We start from the raw sequence: 18,711 nt of genomic DNA, 5'->3' as shown, positions 1-18,711 counted from the left end.
CTTTCCACCACCTGCCCGGTGCCGGCAGCGCAGGATGTGGCCACCTCGCCCGCGCCAGCCGCCATGATTCATCTCACACCCAACAGCGGCCACGGCCGCGCCGTTCCCATGGCTGGCACAGCCCTGGCTCTGCCCATCACCGTCCTCTCCTGCCTGGGGACAGACACAGGGCAGGGAGGGACAGTGGTGGCAGTGCCAGGGCAGCACCGCCATCCTCCCGACCTGCCCGGCTCGGTCCCCGCCAGCCACCGGCACTTTGGGGACGCCGCCCCCGGGGCATGTCCCCGGCCACGGGCCACGGCAGGGATGGGGCTGGTGTCACTGTGCATGGCCTGGAGATGTGTGGCACCAGGGATGGAGCTTCCACCCGGCACCGTGCTGTGCTGTGCCACGCAGCGTCACGCTGTGTCAGTCGTCTGTCCCGTGCTGGGCCATGTCACACTGTGCCACGCTGTGTCAGTCTGTCCTGTGCTGTGTCAGTCTGTCCCGTGCTGGGCCATGTCACACTGTGCCGTGCTGCGCCAGGCAGTGCCACGCCGTGCTGTGGCAAATTGCACCATGTTGTGCCATACTGTGCCATGCCACACTGTGCCATGTTGTACTGGGACATTCCATGCCATGCCATGGACTAGATGATCTCTAGGGGTCCCTTCTAACTCTGACAATTCCATGATTCCGTGATGATCCTATACCACGCCACGCCACAACACACCACACCATGCCATGTCATACCATACAATACCACAACACACCATGCCACACCAAACCATATCATGCCATGCTGGGCCATGCCATGCCATGCCATCCCATCCCACACTATCCCATCCCATCCCATGCCATCCTTTCTCCATCTCATCCCTTCCCATCCTATCCCATCCCATCCTATCCCATAATCATGCCATGCCATGCCATGCCATGCCATCCCATCACCATGCCATGCGATCCCATCCCATCCTATCCCATCCCATCCCATCCTATCCCATAATCATGCCATGCCATGCCATCCCATCCTATCCCATAACCATGCCATCCTATGCCATCTGCATGCCATGCCATCCCATCCTATCCCATCCCATCCTATCCCATAACCATGCCATCCCATGCCATCTGCATGCCATGCCATGCCATGCCATGCCATCCCATCCCATCCCATCCCATAACCATGCCATCCCCATGCCATCCCATCCCATAACCATGCCATGCCATCACCATCCCATCCCATGCCATCCCATCACCATCCTATCCCATTCCATCACCAACCCATGCCATGCCATCCCATGGCACCCTGCCCCACAGCACCTGCCCTTTGCCCCCACCCCACCCATCACGGTGCCCCATCCCCGGCGCTGTTGCTGTGGGGCGAGGCTGCGGCCGTGGGGCGTTGCGGGCGCTGGTGGTGGCCGGGAAGGTGTTGCTCACCCGCTCCTCCTCCTCCTCCTCCTCTGCCTCAAGTCACAACACGTCCCCGTGTCCCGGGCGCAGCAGAGCCGGCAGCGGCGGCGAGCGCCCAGGTAAGGCATCGCCCCCACGGCCCCCCCTGACTCCCCAAGCCCCCTGCCCTGCCTCAGTTTCCCCAAACCCACCCCACGTCCCACCGGGGGGAAACTGAGGCGGGGGGGGGGGGGGGGGAGGGTGAAAGCAATGGAAAACCAGGCTCAGCAACCCCCCCCCTCCCTGCTCCCACCCTCCCCACCAAGAGCAGAGGGGGTGTCGGGGTGCTGGGGGGAGCCCCTTTCCCACAGCCGCCCCCACCCCACCAGCCGCCTCCAGCCCAGACGGAAAAGAAATCCAAACTGGGAGAGGCGCCCAGCGAAACCGGCTGGGGCGGGAGCCAGGTTCCCCCCCGACACACACCCCTTTTGCCCCCCCCCCCCCCCGCCTCCAGCCGCACCCCGACCACCTTTGCCCCCGGGATGGGTCTCATCCAGCCCAGCTGCCGGGCACGTGTTTGCGCACCTTTGTTTATCGTAGGACCTACAAGAAGGCAGGCAAAGCAAACACGGCCTCGCCTTCCTCCCCCCCCCCCACCCCCGGCTCCCCTGCCCTGCCGCCATCGCCGGAGCCGGCCGCCCAGAAGGACGGGGGTGATGCTGAGGGTTGGGGGGGGTCCGGGAGGGGCTGCACCCATGGGTGCTCCCCGGGGGGTGGCGCGGGGACAAGGCGTCTCCCCGCTGTCGCCCGTAGGGTCCCGGCCCGGCATGGGGGAGGCGAGCGACACCGACAGCGGGATCATGCTGCATTCAGGTGAGTATTTTTTTTTTTGGGGTGGGGGGGAGAGGGAGGGAGAGAAAGTTTTGGGGTACCCCCATCTCCCATGGGTGCTCTTATAGACGTGCCCCCCCCCCACCTCCCCAGGCTGAGAACGGGGCACTTCGGTGCATAGGCACACACAAAAGATCGTGGGGGGGGGAAAAGAATTGGGGAAATGAGGGGATTCCCCTGGTTTCCGGGGGGGGCACCCAAGTGTGGCGGGGGGGCAGGGGGGCAGACGGCTTTGACTCAGCCGGGTTTTGCTCGGGGATGGCTGAGTCAGGGCGAAACTTTCCCCATGTCCGTTCTCCCTCCCCCCCCCCCCCCCCCGCGCTGGGAAATCACGGCTGCCCCGGGGGAGCTGGAGCACCCATGGGTGCTGCCGGGGAGGGGGGGTGCGGCGGGGGTGAAGGCTGCTTTTCTCCCCCTCTGGGCTTGGGGGAAACTGAGGCAGGGAGGGGTGCGGGGGGGGGGGGGGGGGGGGGGGGAGGGGGGGGTTGGATCTCAGCAGGCGTCCACCCATCCATCCCTCTGTCCCTCCCCAGGCCCCGACAGCCCCATGCCCCCCCCGAAGGAGCGGGCGCAGGCAGGGCGCAGGCAGCAGCAGGCGCTGGAGGCCCGGCTGGAGAACTGCGTGCAGGAGCTGCGGCGGCTCTGCCTGCGCGAGGCGGTGAGCACGGTGGGGGGGACACCCTGCCCCAACCACCCACCCCCACTCCCCCCCGGCAGCCGCTCAGTGTCCCTGTGCCACCCCCAGGAGCTGACAGGGACGCTGCCCCGTGAGTACCCCCTGAAAGCTGGTGAGAAGCCCCCCAAGGTCCGGCGCAGGATCGGTGCTGCCTTCAAGCTGGATGAGACCCTCGTCCTGCACGGGGCGGTGAGGGGGTCCCCGGGGTGGGGAGAATGGGTTGGGGGGGGTCTGAGGGGGCAGACAGTGGGTACCCCTCTCCACCCCATCCCATCTCTATCCCTTCCCTTCTCCACCCCACCCCATTCCATCCCACCCCATTCCCATCCTATCTTATCCCATCCCATCCCATCCCATCCCATCCCATCCCATCCCATCCCATCCTTTCTCCATCCCACCCCAACCCATCCCACCCCATCCCAGACCTGCAGGGGTTGCCCAAGTGTCACCTGGAGATGCCCCATTTTGTACCATCCCATCCCATCCCATCCCATCCCATCCCATCCCATCCCATCCCATCCCATCCTTTCTCCATCCCATCCCATCCCATCTCATCCCAGAGCTGCAGGGGTTGCCCAAGGTCACCTGGAGATGCCCCATTTTGTACCATCCCATCCCATCCCGTCCCATCCCGTCCCATCCCATCCCATCCCATCCCATCCCATCCCATCCTTTCTCCATCCCATCCCATCCCATCTCATCCCAGAGGGTTGCCCAAGGTCACCTGGAGATGCCCCATTTTGTACCATCCCATCCCATCCCATCCCATCCCATCCCATCCCATCCCATCCCATCCCATCCCATCCTTTCTTCATCCCATCCCATCCCATCCCATCCCATCCCATCCCTTCTCCATCCCACCCCATCCCATCCCATCCCATCCCATCCCTTCTCCATCCCATCCCATCCTATCCTTTCTCCATCCCATCTCATCCAATCCCACCCCATCCCATCCCCAACCATCCCATGCCCTGATGCCCCCATCCCCATCCTACGGCAGAAATTCCTCTCCCCCCCTCGTTACACAAACCCATCACCAGCCCGCGGGGTGGCTGACGGGTGGTGGTGGTGGCGCGGTGCCGAGCACGTCCCCTCTGTCCCCAGGACCCTCTGAGCGCCCTGGAGCGGGACCTGGCGCTGCAGCTGCAGATCGCCCGCGCCGCCCGGCGCCTCTGCCGGGAGGAGAACATCAGCAAGAGGCTCCGCAAGCGCCGGCAGACGGCCGCGCTCCTGGAGGAGCAGAAGCTCAAGGACCTGGAGAACATCCTCAACCAGCGCCGGCTCCTGGCCGGCCGGAGGCCCCTCTCTGCCCCCGCTGGAACCGGCGCCGCCGAGGGTGAGCCCCCCCCCGCCCCCACCGTGTGTCCCCCCAACACCTGGTGGTGGCTCCTTTGGGGGATGCTGGAAGTCAAGGGGGGGGGGGGGACGGACAGAAATGGGGGGATCTTGATTGGGTGTCCCCGGTGAATGCGCCCCAACGTGCCATCCGTGGTGTGTGCACCCCAATCCTATGTTCCCAGTGAATGCACACATTCCCCCCCCCCCCCCCCCCCCATGGATGCACCTCAATTTCCCATCCCCAGGGAGTGCAACCCCTGGATGCACCCCAAAATGCCGTCCCCAGGGAATGCATCCCAATTCCCTATCCCTAGTGAATGCACCCCCCCACCTCATGGATGCACCCCAATTCCCCATCCCCAGGGAATGCAACACCTGGATGCACCCCAAAATGCTATCCCTGGTGAATGCACCCCAATCTCCCAGCCCTTGTGAATGCACCCCCCTGAATGCACCCCAGTTTCCCATCCCCAGTGAATGCACCCCCTGGCTGCACCCCAAAATGCCATCCCTGGGGAATGCACCCCAATTCCCTATCCCTGGTGAATGCACCCCAATCTCCCAGCCCTTGTGAATGCACATCCCTGAATGCACCCCAATACACCATCCCCAGGGAATGCACCCCCTGGATGTACCCCAAAATGCCATCCCTGGGGAGTGCACCCCAATTTCCAACCCTGGTGAATGCACCCCCTGGATGTACCCCAAAACGCCATCCCCGGAGTGCATCACCCAATACGCTCTCCCCGCGCACGCATCCCAATCCCCCCACCCCCACTGGGAGCACCCCAATTCACTCCCCCTGATGGATGCACCCCCTTGAACGCACCCCAATACTTCACCCCTGTTGAATGCACCCCCACGAATGCACCCTGAAACGTGACCCCCCCCCCAGTGCATGCACCCCAAAACACCATCCTCACTGTGTGCATCCCTGTGCCTGCACCCCAATATTTCACCCCTGCTGTTTGCACCTCCACGAATGCACCCCAATACTTCATCCCCCTTGATTCACCCATGTGCAGGCACCCCAAAACCTCATCCCCAGTGCATGCACCCCCATACACCGCCCCTGCTGTCTGCACCCCCGTGGTTGCACCCCAAAAACCTCATCCCCAGTGCATGCACCCCCATACACCGCCCCTGCTGTCTGCACCCCCGTGGTTGCACCCCAAAACCTCATCCCCAGTGCATGCACCCCCATACACCGCCCCTGCTGTCTGCACCCCGTGATTGCACCCCAAAACTTCACCCCTGCTGATTGCACCCCGAAATGCCCACGAACCCCCATGAATGCACCCCAAAACTTAATTCCCAGTGACTGCACCCCCATGAGTGTGCCCCAAAACCTCATCCCCAGTGACTGCACCTCCATGATTGCACCCCAAAACTTCATCCCCAATGACTGCCCTCCACGAATGCACCCCAAAACCTCATCCCCAGTGACTGCACCCCCATGATTGCACCCCAAAACTTCATCCCCAATGACTGCCCTCCACGAATGCACCCCAAAACTTCATCCCCAGTGACTGCACCCCCATGAGTGCGCCCCAAAACCTCATCCCCAGTGACTGCACCCCCATGATTGCACCCCAAAACTTCATCTCCGGTGATTGCACCCCCATGCCTGCCCCCCCAATCCACCATCCTCAGCGAGTGCACCCCAACGGGCGGCAGGATTTGGCCGGGCTGCCATGTCCCCTTCCCGGTGGCAGCCGTTCCAGCGGGTCCCCACTTTCCCCATCCTATGCCTTGACCTTGACTCTGTCCCCGCCACCCTCCCCATGGACCGGGGACATGGTGGCGGTGGCTCCATCCCTACCGGTGCCCCCCAAACCTGCTCCGCACCCCTCTTCTCGCCCAACCTGGGCAGGCTGGGAGCTGCCCGCCGCGCCGGCACAGGGCTCGGCAAAGCCGGCCTGGCCGGTACCGCCACCGTCCCGGAGCGTGTCGGGACAAGCGGCGTGGGAGAAGGGGGAGCGGAGGCCTCCGGGGACGTGCTGGGTGGCGGCGGGTGCCGTGGGAGAGTTTTGGCAGCCGGCGGCGGCACCGGCACCGTTCTCACCCGTTCCCCCCCGCCCCGGGTCCCGCAGAGCTCAGCGCCTCCGACGAGAGCTCCCTCTCCGATGCCGTCCTGCTGGAGGAGGGTAAGGGGGCTGCGGGGCGCGGGGCTGGGGGAGTGGGGACACACTGCCCCCTCGCCACCTGTCCCCTCCATCCCAACCCTCTGTCTCTCCCGCAGGGGAGATGCGGCTGCCGGCACCTGGCACCCCGCGGAGGTCCCCGTCCCCGGAGGAGCCCACCCAGGCGGAGGGGTTGGGGACCCCCTTGGAGCCCCCCAGCCCCTGGCGGGAGACCAGCCTCGACAGAGCGTACCAGAAGGCCACCAAACCCAGCGTCGACCCTGGGGATGGGGAAGCACGGGGGTCCCGGTGCTACGCCGGGTCCCCGCCGGCCGCCCCCAGCAGCCCCGACCCCGCAGCCTCACCGGCGCCCAGGGTGGGGGACGTCCCTCCCTACCGCTTCGTCCCCATCAGGACCCTGGTGCTGTGCCGGCAGGCGGGCTCCAGCGCTCCCAGTACCCCAGAGCCATCGAGCCGGAGGGGACAGTCCCAGTCCCTGAGGTATGTCCTGTGCATGGGGAGGGGGCTTCTGCAAGGGGGGATGGAGCTAAAGCCATGGGGAGGAGGGTGGAGATAACCCCATGGGGAGGAGGATGGAGATAACCCCATGGGGAGGAGGATGGAGATAACCTCATGGGGAGGATGGAGCTAAAGCCATGGGGAGGAGGTTGGAGATAAATTATGTAGAGGATGGACATAAATCCACGGGAGGAGAGTGGAGATAATCCCATAGGGAGGAGGTTGGAGATAACTCCACAAGGAGGAGGATGGAGCTAAAGCCATGGGGAGGAGCCTGGAGATAACACCAAGGGGAGGATGGAGCTAACCCTATGGGGAGGGTGAAGATAACCCCATGGGGAGGTTGGAGATAACCCCATGGGAGGAGGATGGAAAGAACCCCATGGGAGGGGGTTATGGGGAGGATGGAGCTAACCCTATGAAGATGATGGAGCTAACCCCATGGGGAAGAAGGAGCCAACCCCACGGGGAGGAGGTTGGAGATAATCCTGTGGAGAGGATGGTGATATCCCAACGGGGAGGATGGAGGTGACCCCATGGGAGGAGGATGGAAAGAACCCCATGGGAGGGGGTTATGGGGAGGATGGAGCTAACCCTATGGAGATGATGAAGCTCAACCCAATGGGGAGGAAGGTGCCAACCCCACGGGGAGGAGGCTGGAGCCAACCCCATGGGAATGCCGCACCCATGGGGGTGCTCAGCCCCCCGCACCCCCATGGCCACCCTTTCCCCGGGATGAGGGGACGGGGTGACCTGCAGCCCTCCTGCCCGCAGGGTGGAGACCTGCTGGCAGCCCGGGGAGCCGCGGGGCCGCAGCGCCGTACCCCGCCGCCGCCCCACCTACTACACGGTGACGGTGCCCACCTCCTGCCTGCCCCCCCCGGCCCCCCCAGCGCACCGCTCCGGCTCCGACGACAGCATCTCCGACCTCTCCAGCGTCTCCCACGCCACCTCACCGGGCAGCAGCAGCCCCGACGTCTCCTTCCCGCGCCCCCCGCTCCCGCCGCCCCTCGCCGAACCTGGGTACTACCCACGGGGTGCCCACCGCTTCCTGCCCCCCGCTGCCCCCCCGGCTTTCCTCTACGAGCAGGATTTGGCCCCTTTACGCTACCAGCGGCTGGTGCCCTCTCACAGCCGCATCGTGCGCACCCCCTCGCTCAAGGACTACGCGCCGGCGGGGGGCCGGGGGCTCTCCAAGGCAGCCGTCACCGAGGAGCTCCTGTCGTGGCACCAGCGGGCCCAGCTGCGGGGTGCCCGTCCCCACTCCCTCGACCGGCAAGGGGCCTTTCGGGGACCCCGTGGTGGGACCAGCAGGGAGGTGCCCATCACCCGTGGAGTCCTGCCCTGGGCTCAGGTAGGGCACGGGGGCCGGCAACGGGGACGTGGGAGAGTGGGGGGGGCCACCACGGTGCCTGTCCCCATGTGGGGACCCCCTGGGTGCTGCCCTGTGGGTGACATGAGTTGTCACCCTGAGGCGGTTCAGGGACAAGTGGCTCTGGTGGGGTTCCATCAGGGTCCCCAGAGCAGGAGAGGGGTCCTGAGGGGGTCTGTGGGGAAGAATTGGGGTCCCATGAGGGTCTCTGGGACAGGACTGGGGTCTCATGAAGGTCCCTGGGGCAGGACCATGGTTTCAGGAGGGTCTTGGGGACAGGACAAAGGTCCTTCAAGGTCCTTTGGAGCAGGATCAGGACGCTCTGAGGGTCCCTCTGAGCAGGTCCAGGGTCCCACAGGCTGGGCCTGGGGTCCCACGAGGGTCCCTGGGGCAGGAGCAGGATCCTGAGGGGATCCCAAGGGGAGCATTGGGGTCCTGCAGGGATCATGGGGGAAGAATTGGGGTCCCACAAGGGTCCCTGAGGACAAGACTGTGGACCTCCAAGGGTCCTTAGGACAGGACTGATGAAGGTCCCTTGGGGCAGGAGCAGGTCCTAAGAGGGTCCCATGGGGAGGATCAGGGTCCAAGAAGGGTCCTGCGGGCAGGGTTGGGGTCCTGAGGAGGTCCCACGGCCAGGACCGTGATCTTGTGAGGGTCTCGGGCACAGGACCAAGGTCCCTCAAGGTCCTTTGGGGTGGGATGGGGATCTCTGAGTGTCCCTCTGGGCAGGTCAGGGTCCCATGAGCAGGACCTGGGGTGCCACGAGGGTCTCTGGGGTCCCAGGAGGGTCCTCGGGACAGGATCAGGATCCTAAGGGGGTCCCTGGGGCAGGACTGGGGTCCCACGAGGGTCCCTCTGGTCACACCCGGGGTCTCATGAGCAGGACCCAGGTTCTTGGGGCAGCACCGGGGTGTCCCTGGGCGGGGGGGGGGGGGATGTCCCTGGAGACATTTGGGGGTGCCAGCTCCCTCCCCTCCACCTGGTTTGGGGGGAGTGTCCCACCAGGATGGGTGCCTCCAGCAGACCGTGGCACAACCTGGGGCCACACCAGGCAAGTGGGGACCCGCAGCCGTGGCCCCCCCACCCCACCCCCAACCCCTGCCCTGGGACGTGCCCCCCGGGGTGCTGCTGTGTTGCGGGGTGGGGTGCAGGCACCCACGGGCTCCTTCTCCCACGCAGGCCCCCCCGCTGCACATCCTGCGGCGCTCCCCGGACGGCGTGCCCGTGCAGGTCTACGTGCCTGAGAACGGCGAGATCGTCACACAAGTGTGAGCGTGCACACACACACACACACACACACACACACACCCCCCCACACCCCCCTCCTCCATCCCCCCCCCCAACACCCTGGCAGGGGGGGGGACACAGCCTGGCTGGCCCAGGGACAGTGGGGACAGGGCCATCCCACGCTCCCCCCCGCCCCAGCGTGGGGACATGGGTTGGGGGGGGGCTCAGCTGCCCCCCCCAGCACCCCTGGGGTGCACGGGGCTGGGACGGGGTGGCTGGGGCTGGCCCCCCCCACTCCGTGTCCCCCTTCGCTGCCACCGTGACCCCGACGCTGGCGGTGCCACCGCGATCCTCCACGGGGGGCCTTGGTCTCTAATAAAGGTGGTTTTTGGGGTGCTCCTGTCCCCGCCAGCCCCTCGGGATGCGTCACCTCTGTCCCCAACCATGTCCCCAGCCGGGTCTCCTGTGTCCCCCAGAGCCGGCACTGGGTTGGCATGGCCAGGATCGGGCCCCGCTGGTCTGGGGTCTGGCTGTGCCTCTGTGGGCTCGGGATAGTGATGGGATGGCCCTGGTGACAGGGGGGTGGCCCAGGTCCAGCTGTGTCCCCCCCCACCCCGGCACCCAGCGAGCCCTTTGCCCAGTTGGGATGGGGGTGCAGGGAAAAGGGGGTGCTGGGAAAGAGGGTGCAGGGAAAGGGGGTGCAGAGGAGGGGGGTGCAGGGAAATGGTTGCAGGGAAGGAGGGGGCTGGGGAGGGGTTGTGGAGGAGGGAGTGCTGGAAAAGAGGGTGCAGGGAAAGGGGTGCAGGGAAAAGGGGGTGCTGGGAAAGGGAGGGGCTGGTGAGGGGTTGCAAGGAAAGGGGGTGCCAGGAAAGGGGGTTTCAGGGAAAGAGGGTGCTAGAAAAGAGGGTTCAGGGAAAGTGGGTGCTGGGAAAGGGGGTGCTGGAAAAGAGGATGCAGGGAAAGGGGGTGCAGAGGAGGGGGGTGCGGGGAAAGGGGGTTCTGGGAAAAGGGGTGCTGGGAAGGTAGGGGCAGGGGCAATGGATGGGGTGCAGGGAAGCGGGGGCAAGGGGAAGGAGTGCAGGAGGTGGGGAAGGAAAGGGGTGCCGGGGGGGGGTGGAGGGGAAGGGTGCAGGGGAAGGGGTAGGGGGTGGGGTGCAGGGGTGCAGAGGGGAGGGGAAATAAGGGGTGGTGGGAAAGGATGGGGTAAGAAACGGGGTGCAGGGAAGGGGAAATAAGGGGTGCCAGGGAGGGGAAGGGGTGCAGGGGAGAGGAAGAGAAGGGGTGCAGGGCAAGGATAGGGTAAGAAAAGGGGTGCTGGGAAGGGGAATGATGGGGAGTTGGGGGGCAGGGAAAGGATGGGGTGCAAGGAAGGGGTGCAAGGGTCCGTCGATCCGCCGGAGCCCGCCCCCCCCGAGCAGCCCTGCCCGGCCGTGCCCGTGGGACCGGAGGGGGCGGGCGGGGGCCGGGGCCGGTGGCTGCGGCGGGAGGCGGCGCCGAGGGGCGGGGGGGGGGGGGGGGGGGACCGGGCAGCGACCGAGCGCCGCCGGGCTGCGGCGTCACTGCGGGCCTGCGCCGGCCCCGCACCGGGCTCCACCGGCCCCGCACCGGACTCCACCGGAACCGGGATCCACCGGCCCCGCAGCGGGCTCCACCGGCACCGCGGCACCGGGACTGGGTCTTCGCCGGGAGCGGCCCCGGACTCCCACCGGCCCCGCAGCACCGGCCCCATCCCCGCCGCCCCGGGCCCGTTGCCGCCCCGTCGCCCCCGCCCCCGGGCAGCGCAGATCGGGGACACCGGCCCCGGCCCCGCACCGCCCCCCCGGGCCGCCCCCGGGATGGGGCCCGGTGGCACCGGCGGTGGCTGGCCCCTGGCCGGCACCGTGCTCGCCGTAGTCGCCTCGCTGGGTAAGAGACACGGGGGGAGGCCGGGGACAGCCTGGGGGGGGGGGGGCCGGGGCGGTGCCACCCTGCGACGGGACCCGGTGCCACCGTCTGTGACCGTGGGACACCTCGGGGTGGGAGCCGGTGCCACCGGCCGTGACGGTGACCTGCGCCCTTTGCACGGGAGTCGCTTGCACCAACGTGTCCTGCTGGGCACCGTCCCCCCCGCACCGCACCCCATTTGACACTTTTGGGGTGTCCCCAAGAGCCACTTGTCCCTGGGAGCAGTGTGGATGGAGCCGGTGGCCACTCGAGCCGGGATGCCCGGTCCCGGGGGATTGGGGTGTTTCCCACCCACGCGGTCCGTGCCTCAGTTTCCCCACTTGGCTCTGAGCCGCTCTGGTCCCATCGGGCGGTGACTGAACCCCATATGAGACCCCCGGGAAGCCACTTGGAGCCAGTGGGGAGCGAGCTGGAGACCCCCCAAGGGACGCAGCCCCAACCCTGGTGGCTTCCCGGCCACTGTCCCCATGGGTCCGGCCGCCCCCAGGCCTCGTCCCGGGGCTATTTCTGGGAATGCAGCTGGCTCCGGCCAGAAATAGAGCTGGGAGGTGTCAGTGGAGCAGCTTGGAGGGAGGGGAAAGAGGCCTGAGGGGGTGCTGAGAGGGCCTGGGGGAGGCCTGGGGGCTGGGTGAGATGGAACGGGGGCTCCCAAGGATGTGGGGCAGGATGGAGTGGGGTCTGGAGAGATGTGGGGCAAAATGTAGCGGGGTTGTGGGGGGCGACATTGGGAAGGATGGAGCCTCCAGGGGGAGGTAGGGCAGGATGGGTAGGGTATGGGGAGTTGTGGGGCAGGATGGGTAGGGGTCAGGAGGCGGGGGGGGGGCATGGGGCAGGATGGACTGGGGTACAGTGGGATGTGGGGCAGGATGGGTGGGGTATGGGTAGTTGTGGGGCAGGATGGGTAGGGGGCGGGGCGCGGGGGGGGGCATGGGGCAGGATGGACTGGGGTACAGTGGGATGTGGGGCAGGATGGTGGGGTATGGGGGACAGGAAAGAGCATTTTATGGGGAGAGCATGTGGCAGGGAGGAGCAGGATCCAGGGGGATGTGGGGCAGGATGGACCAGATTATGGGGCGGGGGCTCATGGGGCAGGATGGAGCAGGGTCTGGGGGGGTACATAGGGGCAGGGTATGGGGGGACAGGGGGGCAGGATGGAGTGAGGTGTAGGGGACAGGGGGACAGGATAGAGCAGGGTCTCGGGGGACGCGGGGCAGGATGGAGTGGGGTACAGGGGGGATATGGGGCAGGGTGGAGCAGAATATGGGGGGACATGGGGAGAGGAAGCTGTGGGGTCTGGGGGGGGGACATGGGGACAGGATGCCATGGGGTCTGGGGGGGGGGAAAAGGGGCCAGGCTGCAGTGGGGTAGGGGCTGTCCCCTGGAGACAGCATTTGGGGAACAGAGGGGGTGGCCTGATGCTGGTGGCACTGGGGGTGGCGGTGGCTGGGCTGGGGGTGTCCCGAGGCCCCGGTGACAGGCAGCTGTCCCCAGCGGTGGGGGGCGAGGACTGCCTGTGGTACGTGGACAGGAACGGGTCCTGGCACCCGGGCTTCGACTGCCAGTCCTTCAGCTTCTGCTGCGGCACCTGCCACCAGCGGTTCTGCTGCCACGACCCCCTGCGCCTCATCACCGAGCGCCAGCAGCGCCACTGCCTCGCCTTCAGGTGACACCCGTTGGGAAGGGGGCGGTGGGTGCTGGGCAATGGGTTCAGAGCCTCGGTGATGGGTGTGGAGCCATGGCCATGGGTGATTGGTGGTGGGTGATGGGCCTCGGTGATGGGTGATGGGCCTCGGTGATGGGTCCTGGGTGCTGGGACTTGGTGGTGGGTGGTGGGTGCGGAGTCATGGCCATGGACGATGGGTGATGGGCCTCGGTGGTGAGTGCTGGGACTCGGTGGTGGGTGGTGGGTGCTGGGCCTCAGATATGGGTGATGGGTGCTGAGCCTTGGTGATGGGTGCTGAGCCATGGCCATGGATGATGGGCCTTGGTGATGGGTGATGGGCCTTCGTGATGGGTCCTGGGTGCTGGGACTCGGTGGTGGGTGCTGGGCCTCAGATATGGGTGATGGGTGCTGAGCCTTGGTGATGGGTGCTGAGCCATGGCCATGGGTGATGGACCTTGGTGATGGGTGATGGGCCTTCGTGATGGGTCCTGGGTGCTGGGACTTGGTGGTGGGTGGTGGGTGCGGAGTCATGGCCATGGGCGATGGGTGATGGGCCTCGGTGACGGGTGCTGGGACTTGGTGGTGGGTGGTGGGTGCTGGGCCTCAGATATGGGTGATGGGTGCTGAGCCTTGGTGATGGGTGCTGAGCCATGGCCATGGGTGATGGGCCTTGGTGATGGGTGATGGGCCTCGGTGATGGGTCCTGGGTGCTGGGACTTGGTGGTGGGTGGTGGGTGCGGAGTCATGGCCATGGGCGATGGGTGATGGGCCTCGGTGGTGGGTGCTGGGACTCGGTGGTGGGTGGTGGGTGCTGGGCCTCAGATATGGGTGATGGGTGCTGAGCCTTGGTGATGGGTGCTGAGCCATGGCCATGGGTGATGGGCCTTGGTGATGGGTGATGGGCCTCGGTGATGGGTCCTGGGTGCTGGGACTTGGTGGTGGGTGGTGGGTGCGGAGTCATGGCCATGGGCGATGGGTGATGGGCCTCGGTGGTGGGTGCTGGGACTCGGTGGTGGGTGGTGGGTGCTGGGCCTCAGATATGGGTGATGGGTGCTGAGCCTTGGTGATGGGTGCTGAGCCATGGCCATGGATGATGGGCCTTGGTGATGGGTGATGGGCCTCGGTGATGGGTCCTGGGTGCTGGGACTCGGTGGTGGGTGGTGGGTGCGGAGCCATGGCCATGGGCGATGGGTGATGGGCCTCGGTGGTGGGTGCTGGGACTCGGTGGTGGGTGGTGGGTGCTGGGCCTCAGATATGGGTGATGGGTGCTGAGCCTTGGTGATGGGTGCTGAGCCATGGCCATGGGTGATGGGCCTTGGTGATGGGTGATGGGCCTTCGTGATGGGTCCTGGGTGCTGGGACTCGGTGGTGGGTGGTGGGTGCGGAGTCATGGCCATGGGCGATGGGTGATGGGCCTCGGTGGTGGGTGCTGGGACTCGGTGGTGGGTGATGGGCCTCAGACATGGGTGATGGGTGCTGAGCCATGGGCCATGGGTGATGATGGGATTCAGTGGTGGGCCACTGAGGTGCTGGGCCTTGGTGATGAGTGATGGGTGTGGAGCCATGGCCATGGGTGATGGGCCTCGGTGATAGATGATGGGTGATGGGCCTCAGACATGGGCGATGGGTGCTGAGCCTTGGTGATGGGTGCTGACCCATGGCCATGGGTGATGGGTTTGGAGCAGCAGCCATGGGTGATGGGTGCTGGGCCTCAGTGATGGTGATGGGTGTGGAGACATGGCCATGGGTGATGGGCCTTGGTGGTGGGCAACGGGTGCTGGGCACTGGTACTGAGTGCTGGGTACAGGGAACTGGGTGCTGGGCACTGGGCACCGATACTGGGTACTGGGCAGTGGCACTGGGCACTGGGCATTGGTGCTGGGTGCTGGGCAGGGGCACTGGGTGCTGGACACTGGGTGCTGGTGCTGGTGCCCGGCAGTGGTCACTGGTACTGGCCACTGGTGCTGGGCAGTGGTACTGGGTGTTGGTGCTGGGCACTGGGCACCGGTACCGGGTACTGGGCAGTGCTACTGGGCACTGGGCATTGGTGCTGGTCAGTGTCACCGGTCAGTGTCACTGGTGCTGCCTGGACGTCCCCGTCCCTCCAGTCCCCAGGTGGGTGCCCCTGGTGCTGCGGGCACTGGTGTGACTGGGGCAGGGGGCGGGGGGGAGGGAGGTACCCTGCCGGGGGGGGGGGTGTCGCCTCCCCGGCCCCGCTGCCCCATGTCCCCGTGGTGCCCCCCAGCCCCAAGACCATCGCAGGCATCGCCTCGGCCGTGGTGCTCTTCATCGCCATCGTCACCACCATCGTCTGCTGCTTCATGTGCTCCTGCTGCTACTTGTACCAGCGCCGGCAGCACCTCCGCACCCCCCTGCAAGGTGGGGGGGACTGGGGTGCGGGGAGGGGGGATTTGGGGTGCAGGAAGGGGATTTGAGGTGCAGGGGGGATTTGGGGTGCAGGAGGGGGATTGGGGTGCAGGAGGGGGTATTTGGGGTGTGGGGAGGGGGGATTTGGGGTGCGTGGGGATATTTGGGGTGCAGGAGGGGGATTTGAGGTGCAGGGGAGTATTTGGGGTGCAGGGGGGATTTGGGGTGCAGGAGGGGGATTTGGGGTGCAGGGGGGATTTGGGGTGCAAGGGGGGATTTGAGGTGCAAGGTGGGGATTTGGGGTGCAGAGAGAGGGATTTGGGGTGAAGGAGGGGGATTTGAGGTGCAGGGGAGTATTTGGGGTGCAGGGGGGATTTGGGGTGCAGGGGGGTATTTGGGGTGCAGGAGGGGGATTTAGGGTGCAGAAAGGGGGGATTGGGGTTGCAGGGGGGATTTGGGATGCGGGGGAGGAATTTGGGGTGCGGGGGGGATTTGAGGTGCGGGGAGGATTGGGGTGCAAAGAGGGGGACTTGGGGTGCAGGCAGGGGATTGGGGTGCAGGGGGATTTGGGGTGCGGGGGGATTTGAGGTGCAAGGTGGGGATTGGGGTGCAGAAGGGGGGATTTGGGGTGCAAAGGGGGATTGGGGTGCAGGGGGGATTTGGGGTGTGGGGAGGAAGGATTTGGGGTGCAGCAGGGTATTTGTGGTGCAGGAGGGGGATTTGGGGTGCAGGGGGGATTTGGGGTGCAAGGGGGGATTTGAGGTGCAAGGTGGGGATTTGGGGTGCAGAGAGAGGGATTTGGGGTGAAGGAGGGGGATTTGAGGTGCAGGGGAGTATTTGGGGTGCAGGGGGGATTTGGGGTGCAGGGGGGTATTTGGGGTGCAGGAGGGGGATTTGAGGTGCAAGGGGGGGATTGGGGTGCAGGAGGGGGTATTTGGGGTGTGGGGAGGGAGGATTTGGGGTGCGGAGGGGTATTTGGGGTGCAGGAGGGGGATTTGAGGTGCAGGAGGGGGATTTGAGGTGCAGAAAGGGGGGATTGGAGTTGCAGGGGGGATTTGGGGTGCGGGGAGGGGGGATTTGGGGTGTGGGGGAGGGATTTGAGGTGCAGGGGGGATTTGGGGTGCAGGGGGGATTTGGGGTGCGGGGTGATTGGGGTGCAAAGAGGGGGATTTGGGGTGCAGGCAGGGGATTGGAGTGCGGGGGGATTTGAGGTGCAGGGGGGATTTGAGGTGCAAGGTGGGGATTGGGGTGCAGAGAGGGGGATTTGGGGTGTGGGGAGAGAGGATTTGGGGTGCAGGGGAGTATTTGGGGTGCAGGAAGGGGGGATTGGGGTTGCAGGGGGGATTTGAGGTGCAAGGGGGGATTGGGGTGCAGAGAGGGGGATTTGGGGTGTGGGGAGAGAGGATTTGGGGTGCGGGGGAGTATTTGGGGTGCAGGAAGGGGGGATTGGGGTTGCAGGGGGGATTTGGGTTGCAAGGTGGGGGGGATTTGGGGTGCAGGCGGTGGATTTGGGGTGCAGAGAAGGGGATTTGGGGTGCGGGGAGGGGGTATTTGGGGTGTGGGGGGGATCGGGGTGCAGGAGGGGGGTATTTGGGGTTCAGGGTGGGGAGGATTTGGGGCGCGGGGGGGGTCTGCAGGGATTGGGGGGTGGGATGCAGGGGGCAGGGGGAGGTAGGAGGGGTCCTGTAGGTACAGGGTGAGGGGGGGTTGGAGGAGCTGGAGGGATGCAGGGGAGGAATTGGGGTGCGGGGGGGGACACACACACACGTGGGTGCAGGGGGAGGATTTGGGTGCTCAGGGAGGGATTTGCATGCTTGGGGGGGGGGGGGAATTGGGTGCTGGGGGAGGGCACTGGAGTGGGTGCTGCTGAGATCACCCCAGTGCCCACCACTATCCCCTGCCCCCCCCCCATGCTCCCCCCGAGGGCCATGGACACCTGCTGTCCCCGTCCCCATCCTGGGGTGCCGCAGCCCCCACCCCGTCTCTCCCGCAGGCCCAGAGATCCCGCTCTCCAGCTACCCCCCCGCGCCCCCCCCAGCCCCCTTCCCCATGGACCCCAAAGCCGGCCCCGTGCCCCCCCAGCCCGGCTTCGCCCCCATGGCCATGTACCCGCCGGCCGGCCCCGCTGCCCAGTACCCGCTGTACCCCTCGGGACCCCCCGTCTACAACCCCACAGGTGAGCACTGGGGTGGGGTGGGGGGGGGATGGACACCTCCCTATTCCCCAGGGGGGCACGATGGCCTTGCGGGGGGCTGATACCCCATTCTGACCCCCCCACAGCGCCTCCGCCCTATGTCCCAGCACAGCCCAGTTACCCCGGAGTCTGAGCACCCATGGGGACCCCGGCACCCCCCTCCCGCCACCGGCCAGCAGGGCCGGGATGGGGACTCCTGACCCCCCCCGAGTTGGGGCTGGATGGGGCCCTTCCTTCCCCCCCCTCACCCCCCCGGGGGACGCCGCTGCGCCGGCAGCACAGGGCGGCTCTTGTCCTGCACCCACACACTGGGCCCTTTGTGGGTGCCTCCACCCCGGCTCCGGGTGCCAACGGCCCCGTTGTGCCCATGGCAGGAGGCGGGGGGGGGGAAGAGGGGGGGGGTGTCCCCCGAGGGCCCCGCACCCCTGCACTCCCGCATCCGGATTCGACACCCCCCCCCCCCGCGGGGTTGGCATTAAACCACATCTTGTGCCCCACAGCCCGGTGTCATCTCGGGGGGAGCTACCGGGGGTGTGTGTGTGTGTGTGTGTGTTTGGCTTCCCCCCCCCCACTTTTCCTTCTCCATCCAAAAATGGGCTGGGATGGATAATTCCCCCCCCAAACCAGGTGCCGGGATGAGCCACAGCAGGGGCTGCTGCCTGCCTGGCCCCACCACCCAAAATTGGGGTGCGAAACCACCCCCCCAACAGCGTTTTTGGGGCAGAAAGCAGCAAATTCAGCCCCAGGATGGGGGGGGGGAGCAAAGCCAATTCCTCCTTCTCCCCCCCCCCCCATGTCCCGAATTGCTGGAGCTGGGACCTCGTCTGCAGCCGGGGGCGAGGAACAGGCGCCGGGCGGGGGGGGGGCATGAGTCACCCCGGTTATTTTAGACTCCTGGGGTGATTCATCCCCCCCCCTGCACATCACCGTGGGGGGGGGGAGGGATGTGTGTCCAGCCACCGGGGAAATTTGGGACCGCTGAGTCCATTGCGTGGGGGGAAAGCCATGCAGATCCCACCCCCCGGG

At 66.3% G+C, this 18,711-nt stretch overlaps 2 protein-coding genes across 2 annotated transcripts; both read left to right on the top strand.

The window, feature by feature from the left end:
• Positions 1-2,087: 2,087 nt before the first annotated feature.
• On the top strand, positions 2,088-9,562 carry INAVA (innate immunity activator). Its single transcript, XM_074167296.1, has 9 exons — positions 2,088-2,244; positions 2,796-2,920; positions 3,008-3,127; positions 4,043-4,274; positions 5,992-6,003; positions 6,370-6,423; positions 6,519-6,900; positions 7,693-8,272; positions 9,470-9,562. Exons 1-9 carry the CDS (start codon positions 2,088-2,090, stop codon positions 9,560-9,562), a joined length of 1,755 nt encoding a protein of 584 aa, XP_074023397.1.
• A 1,790-nt stretch (positions 9,563-11,352) lies between these two features.
• Positions 11,353-17,818, top strand: SHISA4 (shisa family member 4). Its single transcript, XM_074167294.1, has 5 exons — positions 11,353-11,422; positions 12,953-13,124; positions 15,370-15,503; positions 17,485-17,667; positions 17,772-17,818. The coding sequence occupies exons 1-5, from the start codon at positions 11,353-11,355 to the stop codon at positions 17,816-17,818; spliced, it is 606 nt and encodes a 201-aa protein (XP_074023395.1).
• The last annotated feature ends 893 nt before the right edge of the window (positions 17,819-18,711 follow it).

Source organism: Numenius arquata, unplaced genomic scaffold (assembly GCF_964106895.1).
Source record: "Numenius arquata unplaced genomic scaffold, bNumArq3.hap1.1 HAP1_SCAFFOLD_1249, whole genome shotgun sequence".
NCBI lineage: Eukaryota > Metazoa > Chordata > Aves > Charadriiformes > Scolopacidae > Numenius > Numenius arquata.
The sequence above is the reverse complement of the archived record's forward strand: the minus strand, read 5'-3'. Positions and strand labels throughout refer to the sequence as shown.

Excerpts from the sequence above, each read along its gene's own strand:
- INAVA (XM_074167296.1), top strand. The coding sequence starts at position 2,088 with ATGCTGAGGGTTGGGGGGGGTCCGGGAGGGGCTGCACCCATGGGTGCT. Across the intron at positions 2,245-2,795 it reads CGGGATCATGCTGCATTCAG|GCCCCGACAGCCCCATGCCC; the intron begins GTGAGTATTTTT and ends GTCCCTCCCCAG. Across the intron at positions 6,901-7,692 it reads GGACAGTCCCAGTCCCTGAG|GGTGGAGACCTGCTGGCAGC; the intron begins GTATGTCCTGTG and ends TCCTGCCCGCAG.
- SHISA4 (XM_074167294.1), top strand. The coding sequence starts at position 11,353 with ATGGGGCCCGGTGGCACCGGCGGTGGCTGGCCCCTGGCCGGCACCGTG. Across the intron at positions 11,423-12,952 it reads CGCCGTAGTCGCCTCGCTGG|CGGTGGGGGGCGAGGACTGC; the intron begins GTAAGAGACACG and ends AGCTGTCCCCAG. Across the intron at positions 17,668-17,771 it reads CCCCGTCTACAACCCCACAG|CGCCTCCGCCCTATGTCCCA; the intron begins GTGAGCACTGGG and ends ACCCCCCCACAG.